This window comes from Octodon degus, unplaced genomic scaffold (assembly GCF_000260255.1).
Source record: "Octodon degus isolate 3935 unplaced genomic scaffold, OctDeg1.0 scaffold00012, whole genome shotgun sequence".
NCBI classification, from domain to species: domain Eukaryota; kingdom Metazoa; phylum Chordata; class Mammalia; order Rodentia; family Octodontidae; genus Octodon; species Octodon degus.
In genome coordinates, this window is record NW_004524588.1 from 20,158,487 (window position 1) to 20,161,238 (window position 2,752).

Here is a 2,752-nt window from a genome sequence, read left to right on the forward strand (position 1 = left end):
TGCCAAAAACAAAAAAAATAAAAGAGAGGCAAATCCATCCTTACTGTGTGCTCACCAAACTTTTCACCTGAGTACAAGAAACTCACTTGAATCTGCTAAGTTGGGTGGTTACCTGAAAGCCGGTACACATCCCCACAGCCACACCCACAGGACAGAGGAGGCAGGGTATGGCGGGGCTCCCCAGCTCCCATGGGTGCTACATAGGTATGTGTGCACTGACGTGCGCCTCATATGCTCTTCACTCAGTATGACCTTTTGGCAGAAAGTTATTCTTTAGCAAAAGCTTCCTCGCATGGGGACACAATCCGCTAAGACCGTAACCCCAGAGCCCCCTGATCTGCAGCGATACTTGACACACTACTGCCTCAAACAATGAGGCTACATCCCAGGCAATGAGATCACAGACATTACTTCTGACCTTTATGAATCACTGGGGATTTTAACCATCACCTATCACTTATTAATTTATTCTTGGAACATAAATTGTTTCCACCAAAAAAACGGCCACACTGGAAAAGTTCATTAAGAACATAAGACAAAATGAAGGAACTGGTTTCTTTTATATATAGTTTTAAGGTGTTACATACTAAGATGATCTGTCTAATTCAGCTTCAGGGTAACCAAGAGCTTACCTGTTTGCTTTGCAGAGCTCGCTGGAAAAGCCGGAGAAATGCAGCCAAGCTAAAACGGTACATGTTATTGATCTTGGACAGGTCGGAGATGATGAAGAACATCTTGCTGGCACTCTCTGCCAGAGGGAGGTAGGCGTCGCGCTCCTGTGCAGGAGGAGTGGGAAGGTCAGTGGGAAGGTCAGTGGGGCCGCGCTGCACGGCCACCTACAGCCGCTGCGTGCACTCCTAGCCCGGGCTTTGCTGCACACAGAGCAAATCAAGTAACAAACTGAAAAATTTGTAACTAAAAGGAAAAACCTAAGTATTTTTACAAATCTGAGGACAATATATATTTTAGTCTGTTCTGGATACTATAAAAAAATACACTAAGCTGGTTCTGCTTGAAATTCATTCCTCCCACTTCTGGAGGCCAGAAAGTCAAGAAGATTAAGGAACGGCTAATAAGGGCCTACTTCCTGGCTCACAGAAACACTTGCTTCGTCCTGGGCCCTTCCAGAGCAGAAAGGGAGAGAAACGCCTCCAGCCCTCCTTCATGCCCTAGCCCCTCTTAGGGGCTGCATACCCCTGACCTAATTACCTCCAGAGGCGCCCCCTGGGGAACAAAGAGCAGGGTGGAACCGGCCGGCGCTGGCGGGCCTCGCGGAGGCAAGCGCCCAAAATGCAAGCAGGCCCCACTTACTCATCGCCAAGTGCCAACAAGGTGATCGAACCTGAACACTGAAGTTTCAGTTCAGAAAAAACCACTCATACGTGACCATCTTTTGGCTTCAAAGCCAAGCACAACACGTGGGCCAAGGTTCACCGCCCCTGGAATATATGGTGCTAATCAGCTGGGATCGGAAAGCAGACGGAGCAGCTGGACATTTCAAGAGGCTCGGTCCGGGTGACTCAAGCGGGCACGGGGCTACCCGCCATCCCTGACACGGAGGACGCTTCCAGTGGGAGACTCCTGGCACCGATAAGAACACTTCTCACTAAAGATAGAGAGGATGTCTTCAACAGACGCGCCCTTCACGATGACAAAGTACCCGCAAGTGTTCAAAGTAAGGAAAACAACAAATAACTGCACAGACTTTCGTTTTAAGTGAAGGTAAAGAATGATAGATATGGGAATATCACAGGTTAAGCGGCCTCAAAAATGGAATTCTGAGTTCTCCACATTATTATGATCAAAGTACGGGATTACAAATATGGTAAAATTATGTATGTAATTCCTCAATGCTAATAAGAAAATGTATAGAAAATTAAAAATTGCTTTTGGCAGAAAATAACCATGAATATGCAAAGTTTAGCACCAGTAGGGAAGGTGGGTGAATGTGCTGCAATCAGGCCAGAAACTCTCTCTGATTCCCGCTTTAACTAAGCTCTTCTCCAACTGAAATTAGAAACAGATTAAGTATAAAATTTGAACAAAGTCTGAAAAGCCCCTGTAGACCCTTCCCTAAAATACAAAAAATAAAAAATTTAAAAAAAAAAAGTCTGAAAAGCCTGGGGGGAAAAGTTGGGAAAGTTACTGAGAAGAAAATGAATTAAGAAATACTGCATCAGAGAGCCAGCAAGTGAAAGGAAATTCATAGTAATGTTAATGTACTTGGTTGTCTGAATTTTTTGAACAAACGTTGGTCACTGAATGCTGAAAGAGACATATTATACTGGCAGAAGGCTGAAATCTTGCTAAAGGAGACATAAAAAGATAAAGTAAAAGAGATTTAAGGTCACTGACAAGAAAGTAATTCAGATCATCATACTACTGGGGTCCAGTATAACCAGGAAAGAAAAATGTTTTTAATGCTAATGATGGCTCACAACCCTAGTGGTATTTTCAACTTGCCTTAAAAATATTCCCAAAATGGAATTATAGCTCAGATCTGGAATGTTCCCCAAAGGATCATACATTAAATAAACGTCTAGGCCACAACCACAGTGTTATTAGAAAGTGGTGAAGTCTTAGTGAAAGAAGGGTGACCTAGTGAAAGGCCACGCCACAGGGACAGTGTGTGGGACCGTGGTCTCTGTCTCTCTCATTCATAACTCACACACACAGACACACACACACACACACACACACACACACACACACTCTGGGGTGAAGAGCTTCACACACACTCAGGCAATGTTGT

General features: G+C 44.4%; 1 protein-coding gene across 1 annotated transcript in view; it reads right to left on the bottom strand.

Annotated features, from left to right (window-relative positions):
* Dync2h1 (dynein cytoplasmic 2 heavy chain 1) overlaps positions 1 to 2,752 on the bottom strand; it is a 298,798-nt gene that overhangs the window by 146,552 nt on the left and 149,494 nt on the right. The window contains exon 68 of the mRNA XM_023709480.1: positions 633 to 776. Within this exon, the coding sequence (XP_023565248.1) occupies positions 633 to 776 (144 nt within the window). The remainder of the gene's footprint in view (positions 1 to 632; positions 777 to 2,752) is intronic.